Consider the following 18,635-nt stretch of genomic DNA (forward strand, 5'->3'; position numbering starts at 1 on the left):
ACAGGGTTCAGATAAAAACTCTATTTTAAAACTGACCCTTTTTACACAAAAAGCGCTGGCCATCCGTGAGAAGATGGAATCAGACAGCTGTGATATTATTGCCAATAACAAAATCCAAATTTAGAATTTACTATGGACAAGCCACTAGTTTTACTTACCCTTGCTCCCGCTTAAAGCTTACCTTAATTTTAATTTTAATCTTTTTATTCTGTATTTGCACAACTACCTAGGAGTGGGTTGGTAGGCTAGTAGGCCCGGATGCTTTTTTTTTACATGGTTTTACTGCATGTATGGGTAAGTGTGTACATTTTGTATGTTTCACATGTTTTGATATGGTCAAAATTGACTAATCAATAAAGAGTTGTTGTTGTTGTTGTTGACTGATATCTGAACAGAGGATGGGCCAGAGATGTCACTGCCTTGGTCCTTTCATTATTGGCTGCTACTTCCCAGCAGATGTTTATTTATTTCGTGCACATCAAACAAGTCCAAAAGTGATAAAATAACGGAATCACTAACAGATAGTTTTAGACCAAAAGCGAGCAACAGCGACTGCATTGTCGATAGCTTTAAACAACTTCTTCTCCATACATGAGGCAGGGCATTGTGGGCAAGCATACTTATGCTGAGTTGTTTGTTCTGCTCCACAGTCACACAAGGGGGAGAATTCCTCCAGGTAGTACCACCTTGCCAGGTTGTCTTTTGATCTGCCCACTCCGCTTCTGAGTCTGTTCAGGGACTTCCAAGATGCCCATTCTTGGTTTGGCCCTGGAGGAAGGAAGACCCTCGTGGGGGGCCATCCAGTTGGAATTGCCTGGTTTAGCTGCCCAGAGGGACACCCTTGCTGTTGCTGGAGGAACATCGAGAGGAGTGGTGGTTCTCATGAAGCCCTTCCTTGACTTGCGTCTACTGGGAGGAGGCTGATAGTCATGCAGTGGGTGGCTTTCACAATGTTCGACCTTATTTCTCTCACCATTAGCAGCAACTTCCCGTCGCACGTCAGGAGGGGCAATGCCAGCTAACTTGTAGAGTTTATCATCAGGTGTAGGTTTAAGGCCTCCTGTGATGATTCTGCATGTTTCGTTCAGTGCTATGTCCACCTGCTTCGCATGGCCAGACTTGTGCCAGACAGGACAGGCGTACTCAGCAGTTGAGAAAGACAAGGCCAGGGCTGATGTTCTTATTAATTGTGGGTCTGCTCCCCATGCACTGTCAGTAAGTTTCCGCAGGATGTTGTTGCGTGCAGCTACTTTGTGCTTGGTGTTCATGCAGTGTTTCCTATATGTTAGTGTTCGATCTAAGGTGACACCAAGGTATTTAGGATGGAAACAGTGTCTGAGTTCTTGGCCTTCCCAAGTAACTTTCAGTCTCCTGTTGGCTTCACGGTTACGTAGGTGGAAAGCACACACTTGTGTCTTGGCAGGATTAGGCTTCAGGTGGTTCTCTTTTTAGTAGCTGGAGAGATCTTTCAAGGCAGTAGTGAGTTGGCTTTCAACTGTTTCAAAATCTTTCGCTTGTGTTGTTAGGCCCAGGTCATGAGCATATATAAAACTCTTTGTGAGTGGTGGTAGTGGCTGATTGTTCCTGAAGATGTTAAATAATGTCGGTGCAAGAATGCTGCCTTGGGGCAAACCATTCTGTTGCCTCCTCCATCTAATTTTCTGGCCCTGAAACTCCGAGCTGGGGCAAGGGAAAGGCCTGTGCAATACAGCTAAGAGGGCAGGGCTGATGGCAAAGCAGATGATAAGTTAAGGCTGGAAGGGCCAATCAGATTAGTACAGTACAAATCCAGGGCAGGGACAATAGTAAAGTGCAAGGGCCGAGAATTAAGTTATGGCTAGAGAGATCCAGTCATTTAGTGAACTGAATCAATCAAAGGCACATTGGAACAAACAAGATTTTAGGTCTTTACAAAAAGTGGGCAGGGTGGGTGCAAGTCCCAGGAATGTGGGCTGGGCAGGAGAGGGTTCAAAGGTCTTTCCGCATGGAAACCCCTTTTCTCTCCTTCCTTCCTTCCCTCCCTCTCAGGCTGCCCTACTCCCTCCTCTCTCTTCTCCTCCTCCTCCTACTCCTTTGGGCTGGGATCACAGGGGTGGGAGGGCCAGAAGCTTCCTTGAGGAAACAAGGCTGCAATTGAGGGAGGGCAAGCTCATGCTTCACCACTGGCAGATGCGCTGAGGGAGAAGCACCCGGCTCCTCCTCCTTGTCAATCTCAACGTGGCTTTGAATTAGCCAGTTAGGAATGCAGGTCCTTGTTAGTTTGGAAGATTCATTTGGGAAATGTGGCCGGAGTGACCCTTTGAGATGCTGTGGAAGCAGAGTCGGGAGTCCCTGTGGCATGAGAGATAATGACGTAATCAATAAAGAAATCCTTGTTCCTTTGAGCATTTAGCACAATGCTGGTAATTCACGGAAACCCATGATCCAGAATATGTTACACCCTTGAATGTTGGAAGGAGTTCTGCCTGCCTTGTGTTCCTTTAACCACGTTTGGATTTGACCCAATGAAATTAGTGTGGTCCTCCAATATGGGAAAAGGGTTCAGTTCCTTCCTTCCGTGATTCCTTCCTTCTCTTATCCTCTCCTTCTGTGTTTCCTCCCTTCCTTCCACCTTTCCTTTCTTCTTTCCTTTTTCGCTTTGTTTACCTTGAGCCAGAGGTATGCGGCTTCATGTCTAACCTTTTGCTTCTTCTTTCTTGACCAGGACACGAGAGTTCTCTGGAGCCACCCCTGCCGTGATGGGAAACGAACCAGCTTCTAGTAGATATTAAGGAATTTGGAAACCAAAGTGCAGTAAGGAAACCAGTCCCCTAGGAAAAAGGATTCCTCTCAAGGGTCTGATCTTGCTGAATTCCTACATTCACTTTGGATTATAGAGTAGAACCATAGAGTCGGAAGAGACTGCGTGAGGCACCCAGTCCAGGCCTCTGCCGTGCAGGAAAAGTGCAAAGTACCCCTGACAGATGAGCATCTAGCCTCTGTTTAAAGGATTCCAAAGGAGCCTCCACTACATTTTGAGGCAGAGAGTTCCACTGCTGAACAACTCGTACAGTCAGGAAGTTCTTAATGTTCAGGAGGAATCTACTTTCCTGTAATTTGAACCCAGTGCTGTGAGTAACCAGAAAGGGAAAAACAAGAGTCAAGTGTCCATATTGCAATTAAATGTACATAACACGACATGGAGGAGAAAGCATATAAATGTATCGAATGTGGAAAGAGCTTTAGTCAGCATGGAAAGCTGAAGAGACATCAAAGGACTCACACTGGGGAGAAACCCTATAACTGCCTGGAGTGTGGACAGAGCTTCACTGAGAATGGACACTTACAAAGACATCAAAGGACTCACACTGGGGAGAAACCCTATAACTGCCTGGAGTGTGGAAAAAGCTTTGCTCATAATTCAACCCTCCATGCACATCAAAGGACTCACACTGGGGAGAAACCCTATATATGCCTGGAGTGTGGACAGAGATTTCCTCAGAATGGAGGCTTACAAATACATCAAAGGACTCACAGTGGGGAGAAACCCTTTAAATGCCTGGAGTGTGGACAGAGCTTTTCTGCTAGTTCAACTCTACGTAAACATCAAAGGACACACACTGGGGAGAAACCCTATAACTGCCTGGAGTGTGAACAGAGCTTTGCTGATAGTTCAGCTCTACGTCAACATCAAAGTACTCACACTGGGGAGAAACCCTATACATGCCGGGAGTGTGGACAGAGCTTTGCTCATAGTTCAAGTCTACGTTCACATCAAAGGACTCACACAGGGGAGAAACCCTATACATGCCTGGAGTGTGGACACAGCTTTGCTCATAGTTCAGGTCTACGTTCACATCAAAGGACTCACACAGGGGAGAAACCCTATACATGCCTGGAGTGTGGACACAGCTTTGCTCATAGTTCAGGTCTACGCGAACATCAAAAGACTCACACTGGGGAGAAACCCTATAACTGCAAGGAGTGTGGACAGAGCTTTGCTCATAGTTCAAGTCTACGTGGACATCAAAGGACTCACACTGGGGAGAAACCCTATAAATGCCTGGAGTGTGGACAGACCTTTGCTCATAGTTCAAGTCTACGTTCACATCAAAGAACTCACACTGGGGAGAAACCCTATACATGCCTGGAGTGTGGACAGAGCTTTGCTCAGAGTTCAGGTCTACGTTCACATCAAAGGACTCACACAGGGGAGAAACCCTATACATGCCTGGAGTGTGGACACAGCTTTGCTCATAGTTCAGGTCTACGTGAACATCAAAGGACTCACACTGGGGAGAAACCCTATAAATGCCTGGAGTGTGGACATACCTTCAGTCATAGTGGATATCTACGTAAACATCAAAGGACTCACACTGGGGAGAAACCCTATACATGCCTGGAGTGTGGACACAGCTTTGCTCATAGTTCAGGTCTACGTGAACATCAAAGGACTCACACTGGGGGGAAACCCTATAAATGCCTGGAGTGTGGACATACCTTCAGTCATAGTGGATATCTACGTAAACATCAAAGGACTCACACTGGGGAGAAACCATAGAAATGCATGGAGTGTGGACAGAGTTTTTCACAGAATAAGATTATACATAGACATCATAGAATTCACCCTGGAGAGAATGGTGTTAATTGACACCAGAGTCTCATTCTAACATGTACAAAAGCAACTCTTGCAAATTTTGGAAATGCAAGCTCAAAGTTGGGACATTTCATCACATGTGGTGTATTGTAGAAAGATTGAACTAAAACTACAGTGTTCCCTCACTTATCCCGGGGGTTAGGTTCCAGAACCACCCGCAATAAGTGAAAATCCGCAAAGTAGGGATGCTATATATTTCTACATTATTTTAGTAGTTATACACTATTTTAAGTCTTTATCAAGAAATCATGTGTTGATCAATCGCCTCCTTCTCCTCTTGTTGCCGCTTGGGCTCCTTTTCTCTCCCTTTGGCTTCTCCTTCCTCCCTTCCTTAGGCTGTACATTGTAATTTTTTTATTATTTATAGTAGTCTTTTAGAGTTCATTGAAAAACTGCAAAACAGCGAATCCGCAAAGAGCGAAGTAGTGAGAGAACTCTGTATGTTCCATTCTGGAAGTAATTATATTATCTAAATGGAGTAGAATAATGAGAGATAAAAATTAACAGAATGAGGCCTTTAGGCATTTATCCCTGTCTGTTTGTTAGTTCAGTTGTGTGTCTATGAAGGTAACTGTTTCGCGGGTCTGTTTGTTTCTGATTTAGTTTTGTATCTCATGTAGTAGTTAGTTTCATGTGTAGTTGAAGCATTATATACAATTTCTGCCTTTTTTGTAATGTTGCTTTTAATCTCTCTTTTTTATTTTATTTTTTTTTTGCCACAAAGAGGGGGATTTATAAGGGACAAAACTGCTGAAACTGTCAACTTGTTTTGTTCTGAACCCAAAGGTTTCCTGTTCTTTGGATGCCGAGTGTTCAGGGAAGAGTGAGGTCTGTGAGATCAGTGAGTAGAAAATAAGACACAATTTAGATAATCGTTTGTGACACAACAACAACCCTTGTAGTAGTCAGTGGGATATTCTGTTTGCCTTCTTTAATGTCAAATAAGATATTGTGCTCAGATATAAAGATTTATAAAGGAAACACCACAATGGATATAAAACAATGGGAAGCGCGGGCAGCAGATTATGTGTGCTCACCACACCTCACACAGATAGGACCACGTGTGCTATAAACATGGAAGATGTGATACATTCACACAAGATACAGGAATGGGATGTGTTTGTGTTACTCCTGCTCAGCTAATGTTATGGTCTGATGGAAATATAATAGAACCCGATAAACAAACATTCGGTTGAAATGTAAATGTAACATAACTTTTGTTCAAGATGATGAAACTGGGAATTTGGTGTAAGTGGTGGAGAATGGAGACAGTGAAATAGACTTGAAGTTTAAAAAGTTATCCATAACTATAAGATAAGGAATTAATTGGGAAAAATTAAATATACTAGTAAAAACAAATCAGCAGGTGAAGAAACATTTGGAGAGTTATGAGGAAAGAAGTAAGAAAGGTTTTGTTAGGATCCAAGAGGTTGGTGGAGAACGTCAGAGCGTGGCCGCAGAAGGAAGCAGCCCGACAGAACGTCACTGGTGTGATGAAATCAACGGATATTCACCCAAAGCGGCAGCAGCATGTTTACATCTATTGATGCACCCAATAGTAAGGTGAGGGCTACAAGGAGTGACTGATCGATTTTCTGTATTTGAAAACAAATTGCAATACTTAGAAACGCAATTCTGAACTGTGATGTATGTTGACTCTATTGAGAGGGTTGATGGGCCAAAGGGCCTGCATTTCTATTCTATTTCTATTCTATTTCTGATTGCTTTTAATTATGCATTATTAAGGTGTCCGCTTCAACTTATTCTATTAAAGATGCAACCTGCCTTCTTCCAGAGGAGAGGCAAGTGTCCGTATGTCGCCACTATGTTTCTGGAACATCTTGTGGTCGGCCGATGTGGTTAATGTGGTTAAGCTACTTACTGGAACATAAGTGAACAACATGTTTTTCTACAAATGTTGTTCATGATAAAGGAAGTACGCTTGCAACACTCTGTACTGTTCCAAAGAAATGAGGAACATGAGGATATATTGAGCTTCATTTCCAATGTTCTTCACGGCGGTCACCTTTGATTTGTCCGTCCGTCTATACTGCAGTATAATAAAGGTACTTGTTTTAAACTCTACTGGGCTCAGATTGGATCCATAGCGCTTTGACAAAGTTCCCGGTATTTAAATCTGTGTGAGCGGTTCGCTTTTCCGCTACATATAACTATATTAAACTGATTATATACATAGAATTGACACTGAATCAGACATGTGATACAATAAAGTAGTATTGATGTATCCAGGGCGTGTGTGTAAGAAACGGGAGTGTGTTTGTGTGGGTGTTTCTGAAGAAAGAAGAAACGGGCCTCAAAAGAAAACGGAGTTCACGCAAAGCGTGACATGGGTCGGACTTGGGCGGTGAAGAGTGAGGCTTGTCAGCTCCAACGGGATGGGAGGAAGGGGCTGCCGCAGAAAGGCCGGGGGAGATGGCCTGAGGAGACGGAGTGGCCGCTGGAAGGCCGGAGCTAGCCTCTTGCCCCCCGGGGCTGGTGTGACCCACTTGGATCGGGGGGGGGGGGGGGGGAGCTGCATTCAAGGGAGTGTGAGATCCTGCCCCCTCTCCTCCTTCGGAGCCTGCTTCTTCCCCCAAAATGCCTGCGAGTTGGTCCTCTCTCTCTCCTTCCTCCAGGCTGGTGCAGGCAGAAGCTACAGAGAGTAAGGGATTTAGAGCAAATTGTAAGGCTTGTCAGCTCCAACTGAGTTGGTGTGGGTTAGTCTTTGAAAGAGAGCCCAGGCACACAAGGGCTGAAGATCCCATACGGCTTTAATGTTCAGAATACAAGAGTCTGCTCCACTGCCCGTGTATATAGGCCTAGCTACAGTATCATCAGGAGCCTCCGGTGGCTCAGTGTGTTAAAGCGCTGAGCTGCTGAACTTGCAGACCAAAAGGTCCCAGGTTCAAATCCGGGGAGCAAAGTGAGTGCCCGCTGTTAGCTCCAGCTTCTGCCAACCTAGCAGTTCGAAAACATGCAAATGTGAGTACTACCTCAATAGGTACCGCTCCGGCGGGAAGGTAATGGCGTTCCATTAAGTCACGCCGGCCACATGACCTTGGAGGTGTCTACGGACAACGCCGGCTCTTTGGCTTAGAAATGGAGATGAGCACCAACCCCCAGAGTCGGACACGACTGGACTTAACGTCAGGGGAAACCTTGACCTTTACCGTACCATCAATCACTCTAGAGTCCCTTTCCCCCCACCTCAGGGCACCTTGGGTTTTATGGCTGGTTCATGTGTCCTATCCTCCCTTTTGGCCCATGGCCTTGTGCTCTCCGTCAGTGCTCTGTGTCCGGAGAGGGCATGCGATGGGGATCATGGCATCAGATTCTGATGAGTTGACTTGGGTTCATTTGAGTCAAGTTGAGTTCACTTGACTTGAGTTGGGTTCCGTTGAGTTGTCCAAGATTTGAGTTGTATTAATTTGGGTTCTGATGAGTTGAGTTGGGTTCAGTTGAGTTGTCTTGGGTTCCATTGAGTTGAGTTGGATTCTGATGAGTTGGGTTCTGATAAGTTGTCCAAGGCTTGAATTGTATCCAGTTGGGTGTGAGGCTTGTCAGCTCCAACTGTGTGGTGTGGGTTAGTCTTCTTTTAAACAATACGCCAAGACACACAAGGGCTGGAGATACCTACGGCATTATTGTTCGGAATATGAGTCTGCTCTACTGCCCGTATATATAGGCTTAGCTACAGTATCAAATCACCCTGGAGTCCTGGCACCTGGAGGTTGCCCATTCCCACCTTCCAGAGTCCCTTTTCCCCACCTCGGGGCAATTGAGTTTTATGGCTGGTTCGTATGTCCTGTCCTCCCTTTTGGCCCATGGTCATGTGCTCTGTGCCAGCGCTTTGTGTCCGGAGATGGCATGAGATGGGGATCATGACATGAAGCGAGGAACCAACAAGGCGTCTCTCACCTGGCAAGACGGAACGAGGGCCCAGTAAGGCGTATCCGAATAACAATGGACAATAACGTGTGCAAGTGGGACCCCATAAGTCCTACAGCCTGAGATGGAGAATGTTTTGAAACCATGCCATAAGAACGGAAGGAACAGCACGTTCCCCGAAAGAAGGACTAAACTTTAGGGCATCCAATGCAGGGGCCTCAAAGATTCAGCACACTTTCTGGACCTGTGACTACGGAGCGTCCACACCTGTCGGGAGAACCTGATCACCTCTTCTGGGCAGGGTCTGTGAGTGTGAGTATGGATGTATGCATGTGCGTGTGGGTGAGAGCTCTCTCTAGATGTGATTTTGATAGGATTCTGATGTGATTATCAATAAATGTTACATGAAAAGTGTTAAAACCAAATTTGGTCTCTAAAAGCGCCTCACTGATCCCTCTGCTGCTGCTCAGTCGTTTAGTCGTCTCCGACTCTTTGTGACCCCATGGACCAGTCCAGGCCAGAGCTCCCTGTCGGCCGTCACCGCCTCCAGTTCCTTCAAGGTCAAGCCAGTCACTTCAAGGACACCGTCCATCCATCTCGCCCTTGGTCGGCCTCTCTTCCTTTTTCCTTCCTTTTTCCCCAGCATCGTGATCTATTCCAAGCTTTCCTGTCTCCTCATGATGTGGCCAAAATACTTCAGCTTTGCCTCTCATCTCCTTCCCTGCAGTGAGCAGCCACTCGGCATTATTTCCTGGGGGATGGACTGGTCGGATCTTCTTGCCAAGGTCCAAGGCACGCTCAGGATTTTCCTCACGATTCCCTAAACACTCTGCATCCATCAAAAGAACAGGAACCCTTTGGGTTCGTAACACTGGTATTATTATTCTATTACAGTAGAGTCTCACTTATCCAACATAAACGGGCCGGCAGAATGTTGGATAAGCGAATATGTTGGATAATAAGGAGGGATTGAGGAAAAGCCTATTAAACATCAAATTAGGTTATGATTTTTAAAATTAAGCACCAAAACAACAAATTTGATAGAAAAAGTAGTTCAACACGCAGTAATGATAGGTAGTAATTACTGTATTTACAAATTTAGCACCAAAATATCACAATGTATTGAAAACATTTACTACAAAAATGCGTTGGATAATCCAGTACGTTGGATAAGTGAGACTACTGTAATATGTTTATATTATTGTTATATTACTATATTCTATTATTGTATTTTATTATTATATTATTTATTATAGGATTATTCTATATTATATTCTTTATTTTTCTATTCTATTTTAATATTATTATATTGTTCTGTTGTTTCTTCGTTCGGTCCCTTCCAATTCTTGGTGACCTCCTGGACCAGCCCAGGCCAGAGCTCCCTGTCGGCCCAGGCCACCCGCACCTCCTTCAAGGTGGAGTTAGTTTCTTCAAGGATACCATCCACTCACCTTGCTCTTGGTCGGCCCCTCTTCCCTTTTCCTTCCCTTTTCCTTCCCTTTTCCCCATCATCATTCTCTTCTCCAAACTTTCCTGTCTTCTCATGACGTGGCCAAAGGGCTTCACCTTTGCCTCTCATCTCCTTCCCTCCCGTGAGCAGTCAGTCGGGCCTTCTTTCCTGGCGGATGGACTGGTCGGATCTTCTCGCGGTTCAAGGCACTCTCAGGACTTTCCTCCAACACCACAGTTCTTCCTTCGCTCAGCCTTCCTTATGGCCCAGCTCTCTCTCGCATCCATAGGTCACTACTGGGAATACCATTGCCTTAGCTACGTGGACCTTCGTTGCCAGTGTGATGCCTCTACGTAAAGGGAAAGGTTTTCCCCTGATGTTAAGTCCGGTCGTGTCTGACTCTGGGGGTTGGTGCTCATCTCCATTTCTAAGCCGAAGAGCCAACGTTCGTAGACGCCTCCAAGGTCCTGTGGTCACTGGCATGACTGCATGGAGCACCAATGTTACATTCCTGCCGGAACGATACCTATTGATCTACTCACATTTGCATGTTTCCGAACTGCTAGGTTGGCAGAAGCTGGGGCTGGAATGGTCACTACCCTCACCCAAACCCCTCCAGTCATCAAATCTCGGCATATCAGGTCTGTGTGCCAAGTTGGGCCCAGATCCCTCCGTGTTTGGGTTCACAGTGCGCTCTGGATGGAGGTGAACTACAACTCCCCCAAATCAAGGTGAATTCCCCCCAAAGACCTCCCGTATTTTTTGCTGGTCATGGGGTTTCTGTGGGCCAAGTCTGGCCCAATTCCATCATTGCTAGAGTTCAGAGTGCTGTTAGATTGTGGGTGAACTATACATCCCAGTCCCTACAACTCATAGAAATTCTCCCCAGACGCCCCCCCCCTCTAGTATGTTCTGCTGCTGACCAGTTCCTCTGTTTGCTGTGCGCCATAGAAAAGGATAGGACGTAGAAGGGAATTGGCATGGCCCCGCCCACTGCCTCTCCCTTAACCCTTTCCTATTCTTTCCTGTGGCACACAGCAACTGGAGATTGAGGTTTGGGGAGTCCTGACCCTGACTGAGAGGAGTCGTAGGGAGTGGAACGTATAGTTCTGCTGCAATCCAAGAGCCCTGTGAACGCCAACAACGAAGGGCCTGGGACTCACTTGGCACACAGACCCAACACGGCCACCTTGGCATCCCAGGCCGGGCTGTGGTGCAGCCGGTTAGTAGCCATCTGCAATAAATCACGACTGACTGAGAGGTTGTGGGATCGAAGGCCGGGTCAGATTGAGTTCCCGACCATTAAGAGCCTGGCTCGCTGCTCACGTAAGCAGCTTGAAAGACAGTTGCATCTGTGGAGTAGGGCCCAGGCTGTGGCGCAGGCTGGTGAGCAGCCAGCTGCAACAAATCACTCTGACCAAGAGGTCATGAGTTCGAGGCCAGCTCGGAGCCTGCGTTTGTCTTTGTTCTATGTCAAGGCATTGAATGTTTGCCTTCTATGTGTAATGTGATCCCTTCGGGGTGAGAAGGGCGGAATATAAATACTGTAAATAAATATATAAATAAATAAATAAATTCTAGGTACCGCTTTAACATGGCTGTTCTGTTGTGCTTTTGAGTAGACAAGTCTGTTATAACCTGGTCCATGTCTACACTGAAACTTGCCCTGCTCACTTTTGAGTTTGATTCCCGTTCAGATTCATCTTCCTTACCGGTTGTATCTATTTGATGTATGTCCTATTTGTAAATGGACACTCCCTAAATCAGTTTTAATTATCGCCCAGATGTGATCCTATATTGGACCTTTAATGCCCGGATGATTGTTTAACATTTTAACTTTGTCGATTTTAACTATGACCTGTTTAAATTGTTTTTAAATTGTGTTGTCTGATGTCTAAATTATTATTATATGATTTTATGTGATTATATTGGGCTTGTTCCCCGTGTGAGCCGCCCCGAGTCCCCTGCTGGGGAGATGGAGGCAGCATGCAAAAATAAATTTATTATTATTATTATTGACACAACAACATTGTATGACACAGCAAACAAGATAGACATGCTGGATTTCGTGTCACAAAATCACAAGTAAAACACTTCCCAAGTGTCTAGGACTCTGTGATGTATTTTCGGATGATGCACGCAGATCCCAGTAGGGTGGCCTTTTGCAGTTGGCAGATTGTGAGTTTGTCAATGTCTATTGTTTCCAAATGCCGGCTGAGATCTTATGGCACGGCACCCAATGTGCCCATCACCACTGGGACCACCTGCACTGGTTTCTGCCAGAGTCTTTGAAGTTCAATCTTGAAGTCCTGATAGCGGCTGAGTTTTTCCTGTTGTTTTTCGTCAATGCGACCGTCACCTGGGATGGCAACATCAATGATCCAAACCTTTTTCTTTTCCACAACTATGATATCTGGTGTGTTGTGTTCCAGAACTTTGTCAGTCTGGATTCGGAAGTCCCACAGTATCTTTGTGTGCTCATTTTCCAAGACTTTTGCAGGTTTGTGATCCCACCAGTTCTTTGCTGCTGGGAGGTGGTACTTGAGACATAAGTTCCAATGAATCATTTGGGCCACATAGTTTTGCCTCTGTTTGTAGCCTGTCTGTGCGATTTTCTTACAGCAGCTGAGGATATGATCCATGGTTTCGTTGGTTTCCTTGCACAGTCTGCATTTTGGGTTATTGCTGATTTTTCGATCTTGGCCTTAATTGCATTTGTTCTGATGGCTTGCTCCTGGGCTGCAAGCCTTCTGTCTCCTTCTTCAGGGTCCCATTCATGGTCTTCTCCTTGTCAGCTTTTCCTCCAATTTTGTCAAGGAACTTTCCATGCAATGTTTTGTTGTGCCAGCTGTCAGCTCTAGTTTGTAGTGCGGTTTTCTTGTACTGATTCTTTGTCTGCTGTGCTTTGAGGAGTTTCTGATTTTTGACTTCAATCAAAGCAGGTTCTTCACTTTGCTTGACATATTCTGCCAGGGCATGTTCTTCTTCTTTGACTGCTTGTTTTACTTGCAAGAGTCCTCTGCCCCCTGATCTTCGAGGCAGATATAGCCGGTCAACATCACTGCGAGGGTGCAGGGAATGATGAACGGTCATGAGTTTTCTTGTTTTTCTGTCCAAATTGTCCAGTTCCATCTGTGTCCAATTTATAATGCCAGCAGTATATCTTATGACAGGTATGGCCCAGGTGTTTGTGGCCTTGATGGTGTTGCCTCCATTGAGCTTGCTTTTGAGAATTTTTCTGGCCCTTTGTGTGTATTCTTTGCTGACCACAGTTTTCACATGTTCATGCTTGATGTTGTCCAGCTGTAATATGCCCAGATATTTATAGGCCTCTGGCTGGTGACACTTTATTGTTTGGCCATTAGGCATATTTATGCCCTCACTTTCAATGATTTTTCCCTTCTTCAATGCCACGGTCGAACATTTGTCCAAACCAAGCTCCATGCTGATATCAGTGCTAAAAATTCGGACAGTGTTAGTCAGAGACTGGATTTCAGTTTCTGTTTTCCCATACAGCTTCATTATTATTATTATTATTATTATTATTATTATTATTATTATTATTATTATTATTATATAATTATATTATGATAATGGATTTCCTGTCCTGCCCCTCCTCTGGTCCTGCCCACCAGCTGAGCTCTCCCTCCCTCCCCCTCCCTCCCTGGATGGCTGTTCCGTGCCTGCAGGGGGCGCCATGGAGACCCTTGAGATGTGCTGCAGCATCTCCCCCTGAAGGCCATTCCCTTCGGAAGCTCACTTTCCCGTTTACAGCAGGAAGGCAGGCAGTCGGTGTCTCTCTCCCCTGATTCTTGCTCCTTGCCCTTTGCTTTTGCAGCCTGTCGCTGTGTCGCCCGGTTTGCTCCACATCCCGGTGAGTCTTCTTCGCTCCTCCTGTGGGGAGGAGGGGAGGAGCAGAGGGACCTAAACGGGGGGAGGGTGTCCCTCTTGGTTCTCTTGGACCCCTCAGCTCCCTTATTTATTTCGTGTCAAAAGCAGTGCATAATAAATAAATTTAAAAGTGATGAAATAATAGAAATTGCAAGCAGCTAAATAGTTTTAGACCAAAAGTGGGCAACAGCGACCGCATTGTCCGTAGCTTTGAACAACTCCTCCTCCGTGCATGAGGCAGGGCATTGTAGGCAAGCATACATATGCGGAGTTGTTTGTTCTGCTCCACAGTCACACAAGGGGGAGGATTCCTCCAGGGAGTGCCACCTTGCCGGGTTGTCTTTTGATCTGCGCTACTTTGTGCTTGGTGTTCATGCCACGTTTCCTATATGTTAGTGTTCGATCTAAGGTGACACCAAGATATTTAGGATGGAAACAGTGTTCGAGCTCTTGGCCTTCAATACTGTAGACCACGGTCTCCTTCTGGGATGCCTCGTGGGAATGTATTTTTGGGGGGCACCTTCTCGGCCCCACAGCCATTGCGTTGTGGGGTTTTGTAGGGTTCACTCTCAATGACATGGCTTTTTGGGAGCTGGTGACCCCTTTGGCTTTGCTTTGTGGGGACAAAGGGGACTCTGAGAGGCGCCCGATGGGGGTGCTGGGGGACACCTGCTCGGACCTTTGGCCTTTGGCTTGTGGGGTGCCGCAAGGCTCGATTCCTTCCCCCATGTTATTGGACATCCACATGAAACCGCTGGGTGAGCTCATCTGGAGCTTTGGAATTTGGTGCCATCTGTGGGCATGTTTCCATGGGAGCATTGGGTAAGTATTACTTATTCTGTTGTATCTTATCTTATTTATGGATGACACCTCTTGGTACGTACTTAATATGTGTCATTTGCATTTTCTATGTATTTTGCTTTGTTGTTGTTTACTTAACGTTTAGATTGTTTCTATATTTATCCTCATTGACTTTGTTTATACTGTTTGTATTGTTGCAAGCCGCTCCGACTCCCTTTGGTGAGAGGGGGCAGGAGATTGATGCCCCCCAGGCCTGGAAACCCCAATGATCACAGCCCCACACCGAAGCCCAGAAGAGGGAGAAGCAAGCAGTTCAGTGTAAAATATCGAAAGGATTAGGAAAATTCCGGAACGGGGAAATAGGAAGTATATCCCAAAAGGGTTTAGCAAGAAGCAACATCCAACCGGAGTTCAAATCCCTCAATCAGATTCCAAGGCAATACAACCCAGGAATAGCCAAAAACCGCAAGAAACGCTTACGTCCACAAGCACATAAAAGGAATACAATAATATATAATAAACATTTTATAAAATAAAAGGTAAAGACTTCCACTGACGTTACGTCCAGTCGTGTCCAACTCTGGGGGTTGGGGCTCATCTCCATTTCTAAGCCAAAAAGCCAGCATTGTCCGTAGACGTCTCGAAGGTCATGTGGCCAGCATGGCCACATGGAGCAGCGTTACTTTCCCGCCGGAGCGGTACTTATTGATCTACTCACATTGGCATGTTTTCGAACTGCTAGGTAGGCAAGAGCTGAGGCTAACAGCGGGAGCTCACCCCGCTCCCTGGATTTGAACCGCTGACCTTTCAGTCAGAAAGTTCAGCAGCTCAGCGGTTTAACCGGCTGTGCCACTGGGGGCAGCAATGGAGAACCCTGGGCCACGTCATGAGAAGACAGGAAAGTTTGGAGAAGAGAATGATGATGGGGAAAATGTAAGAGGAAGAGCGGTGTATAAATTAATTAATTAATTGAATAAATAAAATGAAGAGGGGCCGACCGAGGGCAAGATGAGTGGATGGCATCCTTGAAGGAACTGACTCCACCTTGAAGGAGGTGCGGGTGGCCTCGGCCGACAGGGAGCTCTGGCCTGGGCTGGTCCAGGAGGTCACCAAGAGTCGGAAGGGACCCAATGAAGAAACAACAACAACAGAATAGTATAATAATAGGGAAATAGAATATAAAAATATAGAATAATCCTATAATAAATAATACAATAATAGAATTTAATAATATAACAATAATATAAACATATTAACAGAATAATAATAATAATACAAGTGTTATGAACCGAAAGGGTTCCTGTTCTTTTGATGGATGCAGAGTGTTTAGGGAATTGTGATGGATCAATGAGGCTCAGAGGCCAAATTTGGTTTTAACACTTTCATTGTAACATTTATTGATAATCACATCACAATCCTATCAAAATCACATCCCGAGAGAGCTCTCACCCACACGCAGACCCATACATCCATATTCTCACGCACAGGCCCTGCTCGGAAGAGGTGATCACGTTCTCCCGACAGACGTGGTCTCGGCGGTTCCGGAAAGCGTGCTGGATCTTTGAGGCCCCTGCATTTGATAGTCTAAAGCAGGGGTCCCCAAACGAAGGCCCGTGGGCCAGATGCGGCCCCCAAGGTCATTGACCTGGCCCCTGTGCTAAGCTTTAGACTTGGGGTTGTCCTAAGTCTGAAATGACTTGAAGGCACACAACAACAACAATCCTAATTTTGGACTATTTCATCATAGTCCAGCCCCCCCCCCCCAATAGTCTGAAGGACCATGAACCGGCCCCCCACTTCAAAAGTTTGAGGACCCCTGGCCCAAAGTTTGTCCTTCTTTCAGTTTCTTCTGTTCTTACGGCCTGGTTTCAAAACATGCTCAGTCTCAGGCTGCATGACGTATGGGGTGCCAGCTGCACACTTCATTGCCCGTGGTTATTCGGATAGGCCTTCCTGGACCCTCGTTCCGTCTTGCCAGGTGAGAGACGCCTTGCTGATTCCTTGCTTCACCCGCCAAGTCCATCCCATGTCAGACTTTGCGTGGACTCCATTTTCTTTTGAGGCCTGTTTCTTCTGTTCTTCACAAGCACCCACACAAACACTCCCGTTCCTTACACACACACACACACACCCTTGATACATCAAGACTAATTTATTGTATACATGTCTGATTCAATGTCAATTATATGTCTATAATCAATTGTATATAGTTATATAGTTAACATGCATCACAATTCACAATAGCGGTTCTAAGCATTACAATTTGTTTTCAAATACAGAAAATCGATAAGTCAGTCATTTCTACCCACCTCTCCAGTTTCAGCCATTTTGACCCTTATAAATCACCCTATTTTTTGAAAATAAAAAATTAAAAGTAACAATACAAGGAAGGCAGAAATAATTTATAATGCTTCAACTGAACATGAAACTAACTACTACATGAGATACAAAACTAAATCAGAAACTAACACACTAGCAAAACAGTGACCTACATAGACACACAACTGAACTATTCTACTCCCTTTCGATAATATAATATAATATAATATAACAACACTTCTATTTGTGATAACACTCTTCCAATTGATACCAATTACAACTGACATTTGCCCATGTTGTTGTTGTCAGTTTGTTCGTTGTGGCTAATTTGCAGGTCTTCATAAGCCATTGTTTTTGCTTTGGAATAAAACATTCCTTCCATCCCTGTGTACAGTCAATTCTTACTTGAGTATCTCGCAGTAACTACCCAAGGCTTTTGTGATGCCAATGGCTTCCGATTGTCCTCTCCAGAGGAAGCCAAAGGCCCCGAATGTGACGTGGAAAATGCCCCCTGGGCTCATGTGAGGATGAAGTCGGGAAACATGAGATCCTAATGGAGTCCCAGAATCCGAAAGGGGCCCCAAAAAGGCATCTTGCCCAACCATGCAGGAACACACTGTTGGTTTGATTCATTTCTTTATTTAGATAAACCACAACAAAACAACAACAACAAAAAGAGATTAAAAATACTGTGTCTAGGATAATACTACTTTCTCCTATATATAAAAAACCCCAATTACTACATACAACCTGTGTTATCTATTGTAAGGACCTGGCATTCTCTGTCTGGTTGTTAAATTCTCTCTGTTTTCTACACCCGTTTAGTGAAAAGCAACCCTTGGTACGTCCTTTCTCGTATAGTAACACACTTCTAGTCCCAAACAAACAGACAGTGATGGAGATTTGGCCCCATCGTTGTTGGAGGAACACAATCAATGGGCCCCGGTCTTTCTTAAGTTAGAGATTTCTCCTCAGTCAACGTAGGAAGCCTCTTCATTCCCACAAACTCACTTGTTTTCATAAGCCAATCATTTTCTGACAGAATCACAATTTCATAAGCCAATCATTTTCTGACAGTCTTTCCATCTTTAAGCGCAGGTCATTCTTGCTTCCGTTCTCACCTATAGCGATCTCCTCCCACATTTCCTATCGAGTTGTTCATCTCACATCCCAAGCAGATAAGAGTTCAGGTTTCATTTCAAATTTGACTTTAACAATTTCTTCTAAAATCATATGTATTTGTGCCCAGTATTTCTGGGCCTCTTTACATGACCACCACACATGACAAGAAGTGCCCACCATTTCCAACAATCACTAGAACTGTTATGGATCTTCGCCATCCTTTCTGGTGTTGTGTACCATCATCTATACATAATGTTATACCAATATTTTTACTCAAGAGTAAATTCCACACTCTTTGTCCAGACCCTTTCCCGTTGTTCCCTTTGTATTTGTTTACCGAAATGTTGTGCCCACTTCATCACATAATCTTTCACCTGTTCCTCCTCCATTTCATATTTCAACAATGATTTATACAACTTAGCAATAAAGTGATCATTTCCAGAGTCCAAAACAGTTTCAAGTTTTGGTTTATCAATAATATTAAAACTTATTATCAACAAGTTTTCATCCACTTTAAATCTGTCTGTA

At 45.0% G+C, this 18,635-nt stretch overlaps 4 protein-coding genes across 5 annotated transcripts in view; 3 read left to right on the forward strand and 1 right to left on the reverse strand.

Annotated features, from left to right (window-relative positions):
• The window catches only part of LOC134294681 (loricrin-like), a 676,447-nt gene that overhangs the window by 392,177 nt on the left and 265,635 nt on the right, over window positions 1–18,635 (forward strand). The gene's annotated exons all lie outside the window — the stretch shown is intronic.
• The window catches only part of LOC134294654 (zinc finger protein 658B-like), a 334,996-nt gene that overhangs the window by 210,560 nt on the left and 105,801 nt on the right, over window positions 1–18,635 (reverse strand). The gene's annotated exons all lie outside the window — the stretch shown is intronic.
• LOC134294687 (zinc finger and SCAN domain-containing protein 2-like) overlaps window positions 1–18,635 on the forward strand; it is a 105,977-nt gene that overhangs the window by 37,887 nt on the left and 49,455 nt on the right. The gene's annotated exons all lie outside the window — the stretch shown is intronic.
• Window positions 1,959–6,719, forward strand: LOC134294667 (zinc finger protein 135-like). The gene has a single exon (XM_062966260.1). It carries the CDS (start codon window positions 3,179–3,181, stop codon window positions 4,538–4,540), a length of 1,362 nt encoding a protein of 453 aa, XP_062822330.1. The 5' UTR covers window positions 1,959–3,178; the 3' UTR covers window positions 4,541–6,719.

Source organism: Anolis carolinensis, unplaced genomic scaffold (assembly GCF_035594765.1).
Source record: "Anolis carolinensis isolate JA03-04 unplaced genomic scaffold, rAnoCar3.1.pri scaffold_18, whole genome shotgun sequence".
Classification (NCBI taxonomy): Eukaryota; Metazoa; Chordata; class Lepidosauria; order Squamata; family Dactyloidae; genus Anolis; species Anolis carolinensis.

Coding starts and splice junctions, on each gene's coding strand:
- LOC134294667 (XM_062966260.1), top strand. CDS start 3,179: ATGGAGGAGAAAGCATATAAATGTATCGAATGTGGAAAGAGCTTTAGT.